Raw genomic sequence first — 18,184 nt, 5'->3', positions numbered from 1 at the left:
ACAATTAAAGCATAAACCATATCCAAAACAGACAACTCTAACACCATTATTAACTCTGGTAAGCCAGTTTATTTCCCTGTTAATAAATCCTCCTTTATAGGAACAGAAACCAGAACCTCATTTTTAAGACCCTGTCAGGGTCTAACAAGGGGCAACAGCTGACCTGAATTAGCCCCAGACAGAGCAACTTAACTGCAAGAATTCTCCTGGTCACCAAGAATCTACAATTACGATTTTCATACAAACATTTGAAAAGCAGAACAACAAACAAGTTTACAAAAGAAAATACTTCATTGGAATATGAGGGTTTTTCCTACAAAAGATGTGCAAGTAAAATTGATCATATAGAGCAACTCCAACCTGAGCTGTGTGCTGGGGGATACCTGAGGTGTGGGGCTGAGTTCAGTGTCTCAGTGTTCACAGCTGCTTTTCAAGGATAAAATATTCACAGTGCACACAGGAGGAAAGGGAATAGCTGGATGCTTTAAGGATGCTGGACAGATTCCAGATTTCTTAAGATATTTTAGTGCCTTCTCACACCCATTCCTGACCCGGACAGTGTTTCATAATCCCAAAACCCCACTGTTTTTGCAGGATAACACATCTGCAAATTGGAAAACCCCTCCTGGAGCACCGCATTGTCCTTGCTGGGCAGGCTGGGCTCTCACTCGGAGCAGCTGTGTGGCTGCAGGGCTGTGTGGATGGCAGCAGCCAGGTCCTGGGGCGTGGGGCTCCCTGCGGTGCAGCTCACGGCGATCCCGGCGCCCTGCAGGGCCTCTGCTGTGCTGGGGCCGATGGCAGCGAACTGCGGGGACAACATTTCCACTGTACGTGCTCAGGCACAGCACCCTCACTCAGCTCTGCCTCCTCAACAGCACTGACCAGCTCAGGCTGAAGATTTGCAGCATTAAAAGCCACCCATCAACGCAGCTACTTAGCAATGACTCAGGGAAGATGAGTGTTTATCTCGCCATTACAAACACTGAAAGCTCCGAGACCCAAGGAACAGGGAAAAGTGAGAGGAATTTTAATCAGCTGCAGCCCGGTGCAAGCAACAACTCCTCACACCATCACATCACTAAGAGAAAATGAAGTCTGTCCCAATGGAGGTGGGGGAAAGCGGTTGGGGAAAACACTGCAGGTGAAAACAATTTCTTTTTTAAAATCCAACCAAGGCTGGGTTGGATGGGGCTGGAGCAACATGGTGTAGTGGAAGGTGTTCCTGCCCTTGGCAAGGGGGTGGAACAAGATGGGTTTTAAGGTCCCTTCCAAGCCAACCCATTATGGGATTGTATAATTCTATATAGTAACATCTGTATTTGCTATAAACTGGGGTTTTCTTCTGAGAAATAAACACAAACCAAAGATAAAATAAAGGTTTGCAGTAGTTGCAACAGCCTTTCTATCTCATTTGCCCACCCCAAACTTCCTGCCTCTTGTATTCCACCATTTTTAAGGGAAGATACCTTGACTTGGTTGATCAAATCCCCTGAAAGCTTCCGGATGTGCTGGAGGCAGAATTTGACGCCGGAGGGGCTGAAGAACGCGACGCTCGCAGGGATGCCCTGGGTGAAAGAGGCAGAGATGGTGCAGCTCACCCCCTCCTCCAGCACTGTGCCAGGGCCCTGGCACACGGTGACAGGACACAGGGAACAGCTCCCACTGCCAGAGGGCAGGGATGGATGGGATACTGGGAAGGAATCCTTCCCTGGGAGGGTGGGCAGGCTCTGGCACAGGCTGCCCACAGCACTTCCTGGATCCCTGGAAGTGTCCCAGGCCAGGCTGGACAGAGCTTGGAGCAACCTGAGACAGTGGAAGGTGTCCCTGGCCATGGCAGGGGGTGGAACCGGATGAGGTTTAAATTCCCTTCCCACCCAAACAATTCCACAATTCTGTAATTCTATGATGGAGGCTCCTAAAATGGAAAAATCAGAAAGCCAATCTTGAAAAATTAACAGCAATGATTACTTTTACACACACTACATGGGGCACATTACTCCTGGTTCTGATTTGTGATACGCAGCGAAGACGCCCAGTGATATTTCAGTTACACTACTTCAAAAAAAGGAACATTCTGGGAGGCATTGTCACCTGCCTCAGAAAATCCCACACTACATCAGTGTCCAGTACCTGTTGGGAGAAGTAACTGCTCAAAGATTCCTGCAGATCAGGGTGTTGGGTTGTTTGATAAACAGTGAGGCTTTCCAGGGGTATGCCTGCAATCAGGATATGCAATCACAATTAATTCATTAATTTCTGTTATTTCAATTCAACACTCACAACATCCTAACTGCACTTAAATGTAACTGCTTTAGTCTAAAAAGACACATAGAAGTTCTGTGAAGGATTTGCACACCCAGAGCTCTGGGCAGCCATCCAAGCTCCCAGTGTTTACTCCCATCCTCTCCTCAGTAAGTTCCACTTTTACTTCTTCCAATGTGGTTCACAAGCTTTAGATTCAACTTTTCTCATCACTGACTAATTAAAATGGGTCTCCAAGGGAAGTTCAACCTTTTCCTCTAAGCACTGTAGGAAGTACTTCTCTCTTCAGGGCCCCACAAGGAAACAGGAGAGCTGAGGAATTGGGTTTCTCTCCTGTAAACACACCAACAAGAACTTTAATTAACTCAGACCTTTAATAAAGAGTAAATGTGATTTAATACATTTTAAAGGTATCAAAGTCTGATATATCAAACGCCTCACCACAGACACAGCTCTAAGGCAACTAAAAACATCTGCAGCCCCAATTCACAGGACAGAAGCTACTTAGCAGGAACATTAAGAATATTCCATAGCTAGAATATGAATATTAGCAAAAAAGATAACTTCCTTTGTAGAAGGGCAAGGGGAATAGAAATGCACTTTATCTCCTCCTCAACACAACCTGCCTCAATTTGGTATTTAAAATCTGTCCCACTCAATAAATGACAGAGCTCTCTATAGAAGAATAGTCAAGCAGACAAAGAAAAGGACAATACTGGGATGAAAAGTTTTGGACTATCTGCAATTCCATTTTCTTAATTCCCCAAGGAAAAAGGATTCTGGTTGCATTGCTGGGGTGGGAGTGGATAGCCTCACTTGCTTTTGTCAAATTAAGAATTTAACAGCAGACTTGCTTTGCACAGTTTGGGCCTTTTCTATAAATAAGAAACACAGAGAAAATTTCAAGATAAAATTCTACAGAGATTGACAGAGTTTTACATTCAGCTTTTCAAAGAAATTATTTTATTACTAATTCAGATTTGTTAATACATTTTTAAGAGAAAATTACGAGGGGAAAAAATGCATTTTAGTGCTGAAAGGAGATTGTTGGTTTATACAAGCAGACATTCTTCAGGGATAAAAAAAAAAAAAAGGCAGCAGAATGAAAATCAAATGCAAAGACCCTTCTAGGAGTCAACCCAAACACACCTGAGTGTCCTGACTACACACTGAGGTTTTATTAGAAACCACAGATATCCTTAAATTAAAACTAAAAATCAGAGGAAGAATGAACTTGACTGAGAATGCAAAAAAAGATTTTTGAATTAATTAAAATTGGAATGTTCCAGCATCAATTCTCCTGCAATTCATGCCAGTTATTTGAAATGATACCTGTAAACAAACACTGATTCTTTTGGCACAAAAAAATTCCTTGGTGGGCCTCAACAACACAACAAGGACTGGGGTCTCCTGCTTCTGTAGCCAAATATTTGCCTTGAGAAGAGTAAACCCAAATGTCTCAGAGTAAATTCCTTTATTTCCCAAGCCCTTAAACTGAATTGGGTACCAAAGCACAAAATGTGACAACAAAAAAAATCTCATTATTTCAGTTTTTATTTTTATTCTGACAATAAACTCTCATGATAGAAGAAATTCAGAGCTATTCTTCTCATTTACTTATTTATGCACAAAGCAAAATGAATTTATACATAATAGTGAATATGAGATAATTTAACCTGCACTTCAAAAGTTGTTATAAAGCACTTGATCAGCTGAGAACATTTAAATATGCACAGCCCAATAAATCCTGGAGGATATTTCTGTCTCAACAACAAACAGCTCCCAGTGACTGAAATTCACTGCTTGGTTAATTTTTTTCACCTTCACACAACACAATAAGCAGGTATTTCTCTCGTCTTTCTACTAAAAAAAAATAAAATAAAAAAATAGCCAGAGTAGATTTTCAAGCACTAAAAAAAAATCATCTGAAACTTTTCTTTGTTTTAGTACATCTGCTGCAGAGGGGAGATGGGTTATTCTTTACCTATGACATATCTGTGTTGTATTTTCAATTTTCAGTATTTATTATTTGATCTTGTGTTGGCAACTCTCATTGTTATCACTGAATATTCCCTAGAGCTGAAGTATTTTATTTGACAGTGAATTAGAGAGCTCAGCAAAAACAATCTTTGCCAGCTCCAATCCTGTTCTTCTTTTCCCTATCAATCTCTGCTACTGGGCAGACTTTGCTCAGGAGCTCTCTTACATCTGTGCAAAAACTATTTTTTCAGTGCTTTGAGCCATCCACTTAAAAATAAACTGCCTCCAAGTCTAAAAATGTTCCTTCTTGCTACTGAAAATTTAAATATATCACAGTAAAAACAGAGGAAGTCAGCAAAAAAGCCTTTAAAATTCCCCAATAATGTGATAATAGGTTGAGAACCATTGCAGATTTAACCATAACATAATGGTTAAATAAAACTTAAGGCATCATTTTAATTTCTTCAAAAAAACCCTCTGAAACCACAGGGCAATTTTGGGGAAAGTCACCAGCATTTAAATCTTCTGATTTAGCAGCAATTTCCAATCATTACAGCTCTGATCTTCCCATAAAAAGAATTCTTTTCCTTCTGGCTCATATAGTATTTATTAATTAACTAGAGAGTCTAACATAACATGTAAATTAATATCTTGTATCTGTATTTTGAAGTATTTTTGCCTCACTGTGATTTTATCTCAAGGAAATTCTGAAATGATAGAAGGGACATTAATTTAACTCCAACATTTTGGACACTTACTTGAACAAATATATTCAGCTAATTTCTCAGCATTTCCAGCCTTTTCTCCTTGTGGAATAAGACCAATTTCTTCCACTAGAATCAAAAGCAGCAAAGAAAAAAACCAGGGCAAACAATGAGAATTCAGATTTCCTGTCACAGAATCCTGGGATGGAAAGGGAGGCACAGCTTGATCCAAGCACACAAAAATAATTTGTGCACAATCTCAACCAGGTTAGAGTCCCTTTCATCCAACTTCATTTCCAAAGACAATGACAAAATCACATTCAAACTAAAAACAGAGAGGGGTTTTTTTTCCTGTTTTGACCCAGTTTTTCAAGCAATGGCCACCACATTACACCAAAAGGAGCAGAAATCCAGAGGCTGGATTATATCCATGGGTATCCTTGGCTGGAGCATGGATAATTCTAATGTTTATATACTTACCTCTCTTCCAAATTATCCAGCTCTAAAACATAAGATTTTTCACTCAGCACCCTTGAACAGCAGCTCCTTCTCCTAAATTTATACTCACAAGCCAGATTTAGCTGATTTTTAATTTTTTAAACCCCATCTTACCTAAAGAAGCTGTAGTTTTTCCTACCACATATGTTGGTTTGATATTCCACATTTGCTTAAGAGATTTTGACCAGGCTGAAAAACATGAAATTATACTAAATTACATGAAGTCTAAGCACATGGCAACAGAATGTGAATGCTAAATGATTATTTGGAATTCTGTTTAATCCACAAATACAGCAAAATGATAATAATAACTAAAACTCCACTACACATTCAGCAAATCTGAATGTACAAATCTTAGTGGATCAAAAATAGATACACCAAGTTTTTTTACTGTCCTGTTTTAACCAGAAAAGCCCAGGACACTGAGTTTTTTTCTTGGAGTCCTGAGGGTGAAAAAAGAAATACAAACTACAAAAGTAAAAACAAAAATCAGAAGGAAAAAAACCCAAGGGTTTATTGCCCTTGATAGGAACCTGAATAGGAGTTACAGACTCATTTTTTTAAATTAAAATATGTATTTTCCAAAAGTCCTAATCAAGATTAGGGATGAAATTTTGAGAAGTGATTACTTTTGACCTAAAATCTTGATATATTGTCTCCTCTGCTGCTGCAAATGCAGTAAACTGAGGGGCTCAGTGCATTTAGTGCTTACTCAAGGGTGTAACCTTACTCACAGGACATTGATTTGTCCACAGCCCAAAAATGGAGCAGATAAAGTAGAAACTCCATGCCAGAATCACTCAACATAAGAATTTGGAAGAGTTTACAAGGATCTGACATTTCATTGTAATGGGTATTTCTATTTAACAGGATTCTTCTTCACTCCAGAGCTGCTGGTTTTATGCATCAGCACTTCCTCACCATCTTTTAGCTGATAATTAATTCACTTGAGAAATTTCTTATTCAAGACAGAGAACTCCCTTTTTCTGCAGCATTTCATTCGAATTACACAGGCACAGAAGTAAAGCCCAGTTCTTATGAGATGATCTTCTCTTTAAGGGAGGAAAGCAGTCAGCAAGCAAACCAGGAATTGCAGCAAAATATTCCTTCTGCATGAGAGGACCAGAGCTGGAAAAGCTCTCACTAATTAGTAATTTGCACCAAAAGCTCCTTTCTTTCGTTTTTAAGTGTGGAAAACACAACCCATAAAAGCTCAATGTAGCATGAGCCCTTCATGATGCTAAAAGAACTGTGAAATTCAGGCCCTTTTTAAAAATCATGCTCCAAATATCTACTGGTGAGTGAAATAAAATTCCATAAAATGCAAACTTCACAAGATGCTGAAAGAAAAAGACCAAGGAATATCAATATGCTCTTACCTTCATTTTTATTCTTCTCTTTTAAACATATCTTGATGGCCTCTAATGCTCTCGGGCTGGTAAAAACTAGGCCTCCATAGCATTCTGGATGGGAAAGCTATTTAGAGACAGTAAAGTTAAGAAGTAAAAAAGAAAATATTAATTAGTAAATTAATTTTAAACATCAGTTGATCAATCCTTTATAACCTTGTGACAAACACAACAGCTTCAATAACTGCCTGAAATGCCCCAATGCTTGTGACAATTTATGGTCACACAATTTAAATGTGAATTCTGTCTGACCAATTTAATTCTTTAAATAATCAGGGACAAGGTCCTTGATGCTGTACATTCAATTTTACTGTACTTTTTGTGGCAACACAAAAAGGGAACCACACAAAGAATGATGAAATGGGATCTTGGCAACCAAATCCTGTTGGAAACAAGACAACTGAAAGAATTTCAAACTTACCTTCTCAAATAAGCTGCCAAGAGAGGTGAATTCAAATGACAAAACTGGGATCAACGTTGCTTCCAAGCTGTATGATCCTAACTCCTATCAAGAAAAGGTTTGCAGCTCTTGAAATAAATTCCAAATGGCATTTTTGCTTTTTCAAAGCAAAGCACAAGCATTTCTCTTTGCTAAAGCAAAATAAAAAGGCCTTTTATTTCCTTTCCCTGGTAAATCTAGTTTGGATTTGTTAATTATTTAATATTACAGCATTTTATTAAACAAACAGCTGTGGGACTGGGGCCTTCTGAGGCACAGAAGACAACCAGCACATGACTCTGAAATCCCCAAGTGCCCACCCAGTCCTGCAAATATCCCTGTACATCTCTGTAATTCTGCCAGTAGGTTTCTTCCAAAGAAATAATCCTCCTTGATCAGGAATCCTTACTCTTGTGAGTGAGATTTACTCACATGACCAAGGGCAGTAGCAGAAGGCACTCCAGCAACAGGTAACCTCTATTTCACATCACATTCCCAGTAAAAAATACAAAGAATTTCTGTAATCTTTATTTTGTCCATATGAATATAACTAATATTAATTAATTCAAATGAAGCTGGTTTAATATCAGTACTTTGCTGAGAGCTTTACAATGAATTCAGTACAAATGTCCCATAATTAATAAAATTCTTTGCAGGAAAGGTATATTTTCTAAGATGCTTTTAGCATAATTTCAGACACGCACTCCTAATATTGATTAAGCCCTTTTTCCCACTTGAAACAGTTGCATTCATATTTAATACAGAAGTTACACATTTTTTTAAGTTTTCTTAACCTTTACTCACTTTAATATATGGATCTGGTCCTGAATCTTTGTCTTTGGGATCCTTCAGCAGCAGAACCTTCATTGCTCACCCAGGGAGTGCAGCAGAACGCTGTAATACAAGAATGGAACTTATCAGATGAGATCTAAAGCACTTCTTGACTGGAGCAGTGACTTTAACAGCTCCAAGAACTGAGTTGCTAGCAGTTGTACTGCTCCTTACACAATGAGTAAGCAGTTACTGTGCATTCTCCAGGCAGGAACACCCACCCCTGATAAGGGCAGAAAATAATAAATATGCTGCCTTTAGATAACACAGCTTAAGGAAGAGGCTCTAATGAAACTCATTTTAAAGAGTATTTTGTAAAAGCAGTAACAGGCCCTACAATGCCAGCACGTTCTGCTATTCAATCAGCTCGTATCTACAAAAAGACTGTTAATTCTATTAATTTCCATGCTAGTTTTCACCCTCTGCTCATCAAAATGAGTAAGCAAAGATACCGACTTAACTTTTGTGCCTATATGCACACATCTATACATCTGTAAAAACACAGATACTATTCATATGTCTTTTCTGATACTCTAGGAAACAAGGCAGGGCTGAAAACATCTGCCATAAAAATGGAAGATGATACTTCTCTGTTCCTTACAAGCACAATTCAAAGTTACAAAACGTAAGCAAATACATGAATAACACAATAAGAAATCCACTCTCTTAGTGCACATTTACCCCAATTACCAGTCTGGTATTTTCCTGATAGATCACACATAGAGGAAAATTCATCTTCCTCGAAATGCTTTCCCTGGATGCCAATATTCAAATTTTGGCAACGACCTAATTGTTCCCACGGCAAACACAGCTTAAAAAAAAACAACCAAACAAAAAACAAAGGAACAACAACAACAAAAAAACCAATCAAAAAACAAAGGAAAAAAAACCCAAAAAACCAAACCAACCAAACAAACAAAACCACAAACAAACAAAAAATCTATAAATCTATGTATAAAAGCATACAACAATTGTAAAAAAAAAAAAAAAACAACCCCCCCCCAAAAAAAAAAAATCTGTGTAGTTAACTAAACTTTACACCATTATAAATCTCTCTTTTGGAACAGAGGTTTCTTTCTTCTTCATCTTCTTCTTCATAGGTTTAAGTGGTACTTTTGTAATTAAGTAGAAAATTCCACGTTGCAAGTCACCAGTGTGTAGCTATTAAGTTAAAATTATTTAAGTGTTCGTTTTTAATTAAACACATTAGCCCTTAAAGGCATTGTAAAAAAAGAAATACATCGCCATTTATCACCACTTTTAACTTTTTAAACTAAAAGTACTGTAATACTCACTGTAATGTAAATAAGAAAATAAACCCAGATGTGTTTGATGCCTTAAAGGGAACATGAAAACTGGAACCTTCTTGAAGGATGTTTATAAAGGTGGAATTACATCCCAAAGCTCTGCGCCTTGCATTTCTCCTGGCTGGAAACAGCGAGTGTCCAGTGCTCTTCTTTCCACGGCCTCATTAACACCCACCTTTCTTCATTAATCAGGCACAAAGTGTTAAATGGAACACGTTCCATACAGCTGAGGCTTGATCATTAATGAGCGTTTCTTCAGTGCTTGGGATATTTCAACGCATTTTCCCGACTGGCATTTTCCATAAAGACCAGAATCACGTTGTGCTTACTACGCTCTCCCTGTCACCCTTCCCTGCTGGCTTGTCTGGAATTATCCTGGAATTTGGTCCAGGGGAAGCCGGGACACGATTTTTGGAGCAAGCAGCGGGCGCCTGATTCCTGTTTTAAAGGGCAGTTTTTTACTAACGCTAGTTTTTACTCACAGAACGATTTGCTAATGTCGGAGACGCTCAGGACAGACGCTCTTTTTTAAAGCACAGAATCCCAGGATCACCGTGCCCGATCCCCACCGCGTCCCCAGCCCTGAGCGCCTTCCTGCAGGGATGGGGACTCCGAACCTGGCCGGGCAGCTCGATTTAATCCCCGACAGCCATTCCCGGGCAGGAATTCCCTTCGCAAGGAAGTGACAGCAGCAGCAAAAGAGGAAATCCGGCTTTGCGGGGCCGGGACGCGCTCCCCCTTCAGACTCCGCGCCTGCCCGGGCCCGACCGCGCTCGCCGGGCGCTGCCTGCCGCTCTCTGTCGCGACATTCGGCGACATCCCGCGACTCGCCGAGCCCCGGCCACACCGCCCCTCTGCCGGGACGTGCCATGGCCACGCCGGCCAAGCGGCGGGCACGGGGCCCGGCCGGGGAGCAGGGCTCCCATAGCGGCTGCGGCAGCTCCGAGGGCTCCGACAGCGGCTCCGAGGGCTCGGCCTGCTCGGACTCGGACTCGGACTCGCCCATCGACGAGGTGAGGGGACGGGTCCGCACGGCTCCCACAGGGAATGACCGGGACGGGCCCGCACGGCTCCCACAGGGAATGACCGGGACGGGCCCGCACGGCTCCCACAGGGAATGACCGGGACGGGCCCGCGCGGCTCCCACAGGGAATGACCGGGACGGGCCCGCGCGGCTCCCACAGGGAATGACCGGGACGGGCCCGCGCGGCTCCCACAGGGAATTGTCGGGGAATATTCCGGATTTTTTTCGGGACAGCCCGCACGGTTCCCAGAGGGAATTCTCAGGGATGTCTGGGGTGTTCGGACGGGGCTGTGTCCCTGCCGTGCCCCGGCGAGGCCCCGCTGGAGCTGGAGCGTGTCCTGTGGGATCGCAGGGGACGTGTCCCTGTGGGTCAGCGATCCAAAGTGTGTTCGCTGCCTTGTTGTTGAAAGTTTTAACTTTTGTAGCTTTTGTTTTTCAAGTGTTGGGGTCCCCGAGGCCTCAACTGTGCAGCCCTGGCCTTCGGTGTGCCTGCTCAGGTGTGGGGCTGAAGCGCTTGGAAATGGTGCTGTCAGCACAGAGGATTAGCTCCTTTATTAAATATAATAAATCTGCTATGTTTTATTATTATGTTAGCTTGCTTTCTTTTATTCTGGAATCCCAGAATAGTTTGGTTTGGGTAGGACCTTAAGGCCCATCCGGTGCCACCCTTGCCGTGGGCAGGGACACCTTACACTATCCCAGAGTTTTCCAAGCCCTGTCCATCCTGGCTTTCGACACTTCCAGGGATCCAAGGGCAAGCTGTGCCAGTGTTTCCTGAATTTCACTGCCTCCCAAGGGATTGTGTGCCTGTTTTCTACATTACAAACAGGTCTTTAACACTGTTCTTCCAGTGGGCAATAAAAGCCATGACCTCGGTTTGGGATTATGAGGCGGAGTGAGGCAAAAGTAAGGCTGAGTTGTTGAGGTTACTTAGGAAGTGTAATTGAAACTGGCAATTAAAAGGCAAAATAACTTTGAATGACCTTGAACAGTGGAATAGGTAGGCAGAGTAACCTTGGCAGGTGTGACTTTTTATATTGGATGCCAATAAAAATGTTGGTAGGCACACAGCATTTGTTGTGGGAGGAGAAGCAGCAGTTCCCATCGTGGCTGCTGCAGCATTTGCAGAGTTCCACAGAGGGGTTAATGATGCCAGGAGGATTTGGAGAAATAGCAGAAGTGTGTGTTTGGATGTAATTATATAAAAGTCCACAGCAAACTTCACCTTTATCTGAGGTGTTACACTCCAGACCTGAAATTCCCAGGGTTTAAGTGCCTGGATCAAACCTCTCTGCAGGAAGAGTCTGTGGCTACAGCAGGTGTAATTGTGTGAACCAGATGGCAGGAGCAAAGCATTAGTTTGTTTGTGACACAATTGGTGGCTGAGATTTGAAAAGTTACCTTCACAGATGTTCTCTAAAGATCACAGGAGAAATGATAACAATTGCTGAGATTACTGCCAGCTGGAAATAAGTTCAGTTTCTGCTGTTTGCCATTACTTGTCTCCAAGTTTCTTAGAATTTAGCTTTGTTCTGATATAACTTCTTGCCAAGCATGTGTGATATTCTCTGTTTTACTCCACAGGAAGTGAATATTGAATTTGAAGCACATTCCATATCAGACAATGACTATAATGGGATAAAGAAGTTACTACAGCAGGTACTGTGGCTACTTGTTAGCTTGGTTGGTATGCCCACTGATAAATAATATCTAAGGAGTTATGCAAAGACAACACTTTACATTCTCTGTATTGTTTTATAGCTTTTATATGTCACTTTGCTTCCTTTCATTTGATAATCGCAGAATGGTTTGGTTTGGTAGGGACCTTAAAGCTCTTCTTTAAAGCCCCTGCCATGGGCAGGGGCACCTTCCACTATCCCAGATTGCTCCAAGCTCCATCCAGCCTGGCCTTGGACACTGCCAGGAGTGGAATAGCCACAGCTTTCAGATCATACCCAACTCCAGAGGGTACCAGTGTGGAAATATCAGCATGTGGAAGGTGCAGGAGCAAGCACCTCAAGCAGCTGATTGTTAGTTTTTGCAGTATTATAATGAAGGAAGATAAATAAAAAGCTCACTTTACTTTGTTGTAAGTGGTCCATGAGATACCCTTAGTGCCTGAAACTTAATACTTGTTTCCTGTCTTGCAGTTGTTTCTAAAAGCTCCTGTTAATACTGCTGAATTAACTGATATATTAATACAGCAGAACCACATTGGGAGTATTATCAAGGTAAGACAGATATTATATTTATAATTGAAGTACAATACTTTCTTTGTTGAAAATTAAATTATTTCTGTATTTCAGAAGGGGATCCTGTCTGTTTTATTTGTGTGGTTTTCTGCTTTTTCTGCTTTAAGAGTAGTTTTTCAACAGGAACTGAAATTTTCCATGCCTACTTTCAAGCAAAGAAGGAATTTGATATATTGTTATTGCTGGTTTCTTTTTACAAGGAAGGCTTCCCGCTCTCTGAATTTCAGTGTAGTACTGCTGAAAATGCAATGGAAAAGTTTATTACCATCTCCATAAGAAGTAGGAGCTTGTGACTTTCCTACAAAGACACAGCTCTTTGTTCCCCTCCCTATCAAAGCTCCATTGCTCTGTGATTGTCAAGACATTCCAGGTTTAATTCCCTACTTTTGAAACTGAGGGAAATTGGTTTTGCTTAAGACACTGCCATCCCCTGGGCCGAGATGTTTCTTATTAAATGTGAGCTCTCAACCTTTAGTGCCTTTCAGAGGACTCTGCTGTAGAAGATGCATGACCTGACCCTCTCTAAAGCTGGCTCTGAGCACACTGAGGTGTTCAGTGCTGCAGCAGCATTTGCAGTGTGTGTTCATACAGATTTCCTGGATGGTTTTCATCTTCTGATATCACCTGGAAAAAAACCCATCTTTTGCTACAGAGTGAAATAGAATGTCAGTGTGATTTGTTGCTTTTCCTTTCGTTCAACAGCAAGCAGAAGTGCAGGAAGACAGTAGTGATGATGAAGATGATGATGATGATGAAGTATTTGGTTTTATAAGCTGCTTGAACTTAACAGAAAGGAAGGTTGGTATTCCACAGTAACATCTGGTTATAAATATTAGCATCAGTAATAAATGAGACTGCATCCTGTCTAACAAGCCTGGACAGCTGGACTAGGATTTGGAATTCCACTGTGGGGAACTGGGGTTATAAAACTTGAAGTGGCTTAGCTTTTTTTGAATGCAGTAACTTGCTGAGGGTCAAACACGAAGCAAAGAATGGAATAGAGAGTTAAGACTGGGCCTAGTAATTCCAGGGTAAGTGAGCTGTCAGTCTCTTGTACTTCTTCCCTTTGATTTTCTGCAGTTTGGGAGTTTTGCTGTGGTGTTGCAGTTCCTTGTTCCCATCACTTCACAACCTTTGTTTGCCCTCAGCTTTAGGGCTGGAGAACGATTTCAAAGCAATTGTGCAGTGCTTTAGGGGCTGCTCAGGGAAACTACCACCAGGCCTGTAGGAAGTTCCCTTGAAGCTGACATTCAAGCTTTTCTTGTGTAAATAAATCGTTGTTGTATCAGGTAAAGAAAATGCACCTTTTGATTGCAGGGCACCCAGTGTGCTGAGCAAATCAAAGAGCTGCTCCTGAGTCGCTGTGAGCAGAGCTGTGAGCAGCCTGTGGTGGAGCAGCTGAGTAAACTCCTGAACGACAGCACAAAGCCTGTGGGGCTCATCCTGAGTGAAAGGTTCATCAATGTCCCTCCACAGATAGCCCTGCCCATGCACCAGCAGCTCCAGTAAGTTTGTTTCTAATTTTTTTCCTTGCATGATGTCAAATGGTATTTTTCTCTTCATATTTTTCAGAACTCTTATAATATACAGCTGTGTTAAGACAGTTGATGCTATAGATATGATTAAAGCATGAACAAAATAATTTTATCTCACATATGGTCTTTGGTTAATTTTTAGAGTTTTTTATGTTTTTATAAAGGTTCAAAATTTTCTCAAATTCTATAGAGGATATAATTTGAGAACACTAACTGCTCTACAGTTTATCCTTGTGTTGCAGATTATTTTCACGCTGATCTAGGAAAATTTAAAAATGAACTTTTTTAGCATGCTGATAATGAGCAGCTGGGATGTTTCTGTTTCTATGTTAATGTCTGGCTCTGGAATGGGGGATTTGGACTGAGGGAAAGGACTAAAATTAGTTGAATTAGTGAATTAGTTTTTGGCCCATGTAAATATGCAATGTTCTAATCAGTTTCAAGTAATAAAAAAGCAGTAATAGTAATAAAAGTAATAAAAAGTGCTGGTTGATCTCTACCAGTTCATGGTTTATGTCAAAAGCTGGGTGAATGTAAGTAAATTAATCCACTGAAACGCAGCATTGCATTATTTTAGTGCCATGCTGAGAACTGGGAACAAGGAACTTTGGTTGGACAAGGAACCAGTAATAGAATGGAGATCATCTTTTCTTCTTCTTTCATTTTTGCCTTTTTCCCTCTCATGTGAGATGAGATGAGAAGTCAGATTGAGGTCACCACAAATACAGCACTTGTCACAGCTCAAAGTCAGATCTCAGCCTCTTTGTCTTAAAGGTTTTAGAGTGACAACGTGGTGAACGCAAGGGTGAGCAAGAGTATTTTCTGTCCCTGCAGTTGCAATTCCTTAAGGAAGTAATAATGTGATGTATTTTTAAGGAGAGTTGCACTTAGAATCATTGCAGATACTCTACCATGAACAGGATTCTGGGTAAAAAGGGTTATCCTGTGAGCTGTGGAAAAGCATCCATATTTTTATAGTTTAAGGTACAAATAGTATGTTTAAGTACTGGGAATGCATCTGCAAAATTGTTTTTCTGAGGTATTCATCAAAGAATAGGCTGCAATTTGAATTTCCTTTCTATACCAGCACATTATAAGGTTTACTTACATGCTTGTTTAGGATTTAAATTGTGTAAACATTTATTTCTCTTTAGGAAGGAGCTGACTGAGGCACAGAGAACAAACAAACCCTGTGGAAAGTGCCACTATTACCTCCTTATCAGCAAGACCTTTGCAGAAGCCACAAAGAGCAATTCTAAGAGGAAAGAAGGGAGAAATCAGCCAAAGGAGGAATTAATGTTTGCAAATGCAGAGGAAGAATTCTTTCATGAGGTAACATGATTATTTTATTTAAAATGCTTCTTTTTCTTTACATATCATCAACGAGAGATGTTTCACCTCAAATTCAAGGGGAGCTTATATCAAGATGGTCACAAATATTTTTAAATTAAATCCAGGGTGTTTTGGAATAGCGTTGAGAGAGGAGTAATCAAGCTCCCTCCTGGGTACCTGTTACTTGCAAAAAACGCTTGGAATAAAATCTTATGGAGATCTGAAGAAATGGCTCTTGCTTCCCTTTTCTGTCTCTATTCTACTCAGGGCAAGTATATTAATAAAAAGTGGTGAAACACTGAGATGAAAATATTACTTCCCATTTCCTAAGGCAACCTGGCCATACAATTCTGCTGGTCCCAAGCCAGACCAGGTGAGGGGAAAATGCAGGAAATGAAATCTAAAATGTGTTTTGAAATGCAAGGAATTTTTCATTGTTTCTTTTTTTTTTTTTTTTTAAAAAAAAAACATTCTTGTACAATATTATTACTTTGTCCAGAGACTGTTATTTTTCATTTCTGGCAGTGCCTGCAGGGCAAAGGACTTGCACATGCACAGGGTGGTTAATGGCAAAGGTTCCTGTGTGTAATCATTCTGACAGAGGCTGTGATAGGGCTGTCATTTTATTTCTTGGAAAAGAGAGAAATGTAAGTGGGAGAATTCACTGGTAGCTGTAGGGAATTGTGTTACAGCCTCGTGCAGTAGCAAGTTGGGGATTTTGTTTTTGTGCTCCTGCCACAGCAGCTGAAATAGCTGAAGCTGAACTGTGTAAAATGTTGTTGAAAAGCTGCTGGGGAGAAGCCTGTGATGCCCATGTGTCCATGGGTGTTCTGTTCTAGAAGGTCCATTTTGTATTTATTTATGTCAGCTTTGTTATTTATTAAAGGCTAATTGTGTGCTTTCATCTAAACTCCAGTAATTCTCAGCTCAAAAGGATAGACTCAAACTGAGCGTGTTTTTCTTTTTAACAGTCTTCCCAGTGTTTAAAAAAAGAATTTTAAACATTATGTAGGGTATTAAATGAAATGTGTCTCTGTACTAAATAATTGTGTGTGTGTTAAATTAGTGCTGAGTGTCTGTCCTCCCTGATCACACATAATGTTAATTAGATTGCCATAAAATAGCATTAACTGGTGAGGCACTTGGAGCCATATCAAACTGAGAGAAGCCTTTTCTTGCACTTGGAACTGCCCTGGGCTTTATTCTGTTCCTTAAAATTATAACCAGAAAAATCTATTATAACCAGACTTGGAATTGATTAAAGGTGCTCAAATTGTTCTTGAGCAAAGCCACTCAGTTAGTGTGGTAATTGGTCCAAAATGAGATTTAAAGCCTTGATATATTGTCAGTGGAAAGCAGACAATCTAAAAGGAGAGTGGATCTTAATTTTCCCCAAAGGGAAGGAATCAGGTAAGTTTTTCTACTTGATGTTTCAGCTCAGAGTTCTTATCTGACTTGTGTGAGAACTGGAAACATTCATAAGGTTGTTTTTCTTATCCATCAGGAATTTTTGTCTAGGAGAGCTGATGAAAAGGGACTTTCTGTATGGGGTTTATATCCCTGAAAAGAAATAATACACATTTGAGATACCTGCCTTTTTGGAGAAGCATAAATAGATCTTCCAGTTGCTCCAGCCATCTGGAACCTTTCCAAGAACTTTCTGAAATTCTCCTCAGGATTCATATTTGTGCCCATCCACTTAATACTTGATTTCTACTCACATTCTTTACAGATTTGTTAATTTTTAGGACTCTGGGCAGTTTTAAGAGAAGGCCCTGAAAGCAGCAGAGACTCAGAACATTGTTGTTTTTTGGTTTTTTTCCCATCCCTCCTAGGTTGTTTGTCTGATCCCAAAGTATAATGGTAGCAGCCATTATAGAATTTTATATGAATTATATACATTTGATGAAGAGAAAATAGGTTAAAACACTTGAAATAGTGGATTTTTTGGTTGTGCTTTTTGGTGGACACTTCAAGAGGGGAAAAAAATTTCTTAAGAAGCATGGGCATAATAGGTTCATTATTTTCACTTTGTTTAGATGATGTATTATCTTCATGCTAATTAAACATTTTAATCTGAATGCTTTTATTTCTGTTGATTAGAAAGCCCTTCTGAAATTCAACTACTCTGTGCAAGAGGAAAGTGACACCTGTCTGGGTGGCAGATGGTCCTTTGATGATGTGCCAATGAAGCCTTTGAGGACAGTTATTGTAGTTCCAGCTGATGGAATTAATGGAATTATGGATAAACTCAAAGATTATCTCTCACTCTGAGCTTCCCTACAAACACCAGGATTTTATAGAGCAGCCATGCAGGACTGTGACCTCACAATATTTGCAGAACTGCTGTTGAGCCAAGGGTCTTGTGCAACCAGAAATATCCACCAAGTGAATATTTTTAAATATTGCAACTTATTTGACTTTGATATCATCATGAAGCAGTCAGTAAAAACCCAGTGTCAAAAGAAAACCTGAATATGTGTTCAATGTATTTTGAATCAAAGCTAAGTCATGTGGTTTTGTTCCAAAATCGTGCATCCAACTCCTTTTGTTGAGAAAAATGCTTTTTCTTTGTTTCATCTGTTAAATACATTTATGTCAAAAGTTTGAA

General features: G+C 40.3%; 2 protein-coding genes across 7 annotated transcripts; one reads left to right on the top strand and one right to left on the bottom strand.

The window, feature by feature from the left end:
* Positions 1-46: 46 nt before the first annotated feature.
* Positions 47-10,075, bottom strand: UROS (uroporphyrinogen III synthase). 6 transcript variants are annotated; one of them, XM_062496691.1, is made up of 10 exons: positions 9,913-10,075; positions 8,097-8,186; positions 7,275-7,358; positions 6,824-6,920; positions 5,559-5,633; positions 5,001-5,075; positions 2,512-2,595; positions 2,131-2,216; positions 1,467-1,565; positions 47-805 (listed from the first exon to the last, which is right to left on the bottom strand). In XM_062496691.1, exons 2-10 carry the CDS (start codon positions 8,157-8,159, stop codon positions 665-667), a joined length of 804 nt encoding a protein of 267 aa, XP_062352675.1. In that variant the 5' UTR covers positions 8,160-8,186; positions 9,913-10,075; the 3' UTR covers positions 47-664. The 6 variants fall into 6 exon arrangements, 5 of the variants coding, with proteins under 5 accessions (XP_062352675.1, XP_062352676.1, XP_062352674.1 ...); XM_062496692.1 differs by lacking the exon at positions 9,913-10,075 and adding an exon at positions 9,419-9,878; XM_062496690.1 differs by lacking the exon at positions 9,913-10,075 and having other exon boundaries at positions 8,097-8,287.
* A 124-nt stretch (positions 10,076-10,199) lies between these two features.
* On the top strand, positions 10,200-18,182 carry BCCIP (BRCA2 and CDKN1A interacting protein). Its single transcript, XM_062496066.1, has 7 exons — positions 10,200-10,443; positions 12,039-12,113; positions 12,605-12,685; positions 13,409-13,504; positions 14,024-14,211; positions 15,396-15,573; positions 17,677-18,182. Exons 1-7 carry the CDS (start codon positions 10,300-10,302, stop codon positions 17,845-17,847), a joined length of 933 nt encoding a protein of 310 aa, XP_062352050.1. The 5' UTR covers positions 10,200-10,299; the 3' UTR covers positions 17,848-18,182.
* Positions 18,183-18,184: the final 2 nt, after the last annotated feature.

The sequence above is a fragment of the Cinclus cinclus genome, chromosome 7, assembly GCF_963662255.1.
Source record: "Cinclus cinclus chromosome 7, bCinCin1.1, whole genome shotgun sequence".
NCBI lineage: Eukaryota > Metazoa > Chordata > Aves > Passeriformes > Cinclidae > Cinclus > Cinclus cinclus.
This window is presented reverse-complemented; position numbering and strand designations above follow the sequence as displayed.